Below are 509 nucleotides of genomic sequence, written 5' to 3' on the forward strand. Positions count from 1 at the left end.
ACCTCCGCTTCGGTGCTCGTTTTCCCCCCAATGCGTACCCAGCTACGAATCCACGTCGTGGCGCCTTCAGCGACATATTCGGAGTCAGCAGCGAAAACTAATGTCGTAAACCCCTCGCCTTGCCAGTGCCGGAACCGGAGTGCAGCAAGGACAGCTCGCAGCTCAGCCCGATTGCTGGTTTGGCTTGATTCGTCTCCGAAGGGTCCTCTCTTCTCAAGGCGGCCAGACACAATGCCGGTGGGTTGGTTAGTCTCGGGCTTGAACACGAATGCCCATCCTGCCCTCGGGTTGGGTTGTCCATTGTTGAGGCAGGCATCATCGGCATAGATCAATATCTGTTCTGGATCGTCACGACGGATGAATCGAGCAACTCGCCGGATAGCTTGGTGGCCAATTCCGGCTGGGAACAATGCTCCAGGAGCAGAAGTCGCCGAAGGCGGGCTGAATTTGGTGGCAAAGAGACGTCCCGTGCCTCGTCTGATGGCAGGGCCGCCGCAAAGTTCCGACGA

At 58.0% G+C, this 509-nt stretch overlaps 1 protein-coding gene across 1 annotated transcript; it reads right to left on the reverse strand.

Moving 5' to 3' along the window:
- Positions 1-97: 97 nt before the first annotated feature.
- MAA_09105 (uncharacterized protein) lies at positions 98-301 on the reverse strand (the record flags this gene model as incomplete). Its single annotated transcript, XM_007827103.2, has 1 exon — positions 98-301. The coding sequence occupies one exon, from the start codon at positions 299-301 to the stop codon at positions 98-100; it is 204 nt and encodes a 67-aa protein (XP_007825294.2).
- Positions 302-509: the final 208 nt, after the last annotated feature.

Source organism: Metarhizium robertsii (assembly GCF_000187425.2).
Source record: "Metarhizium robertsii ARSEF 23 chromosome Unknown MAA_Scf_15, whole genome shotgun sequence".
Classification (NCBI taxonomy): Eukaryota; Fungi; Ascomycota; class Sordariomycetes; order Hypocreales; family Clavicipitaceae; genus Metarhizium; species Metarhizium robertsii.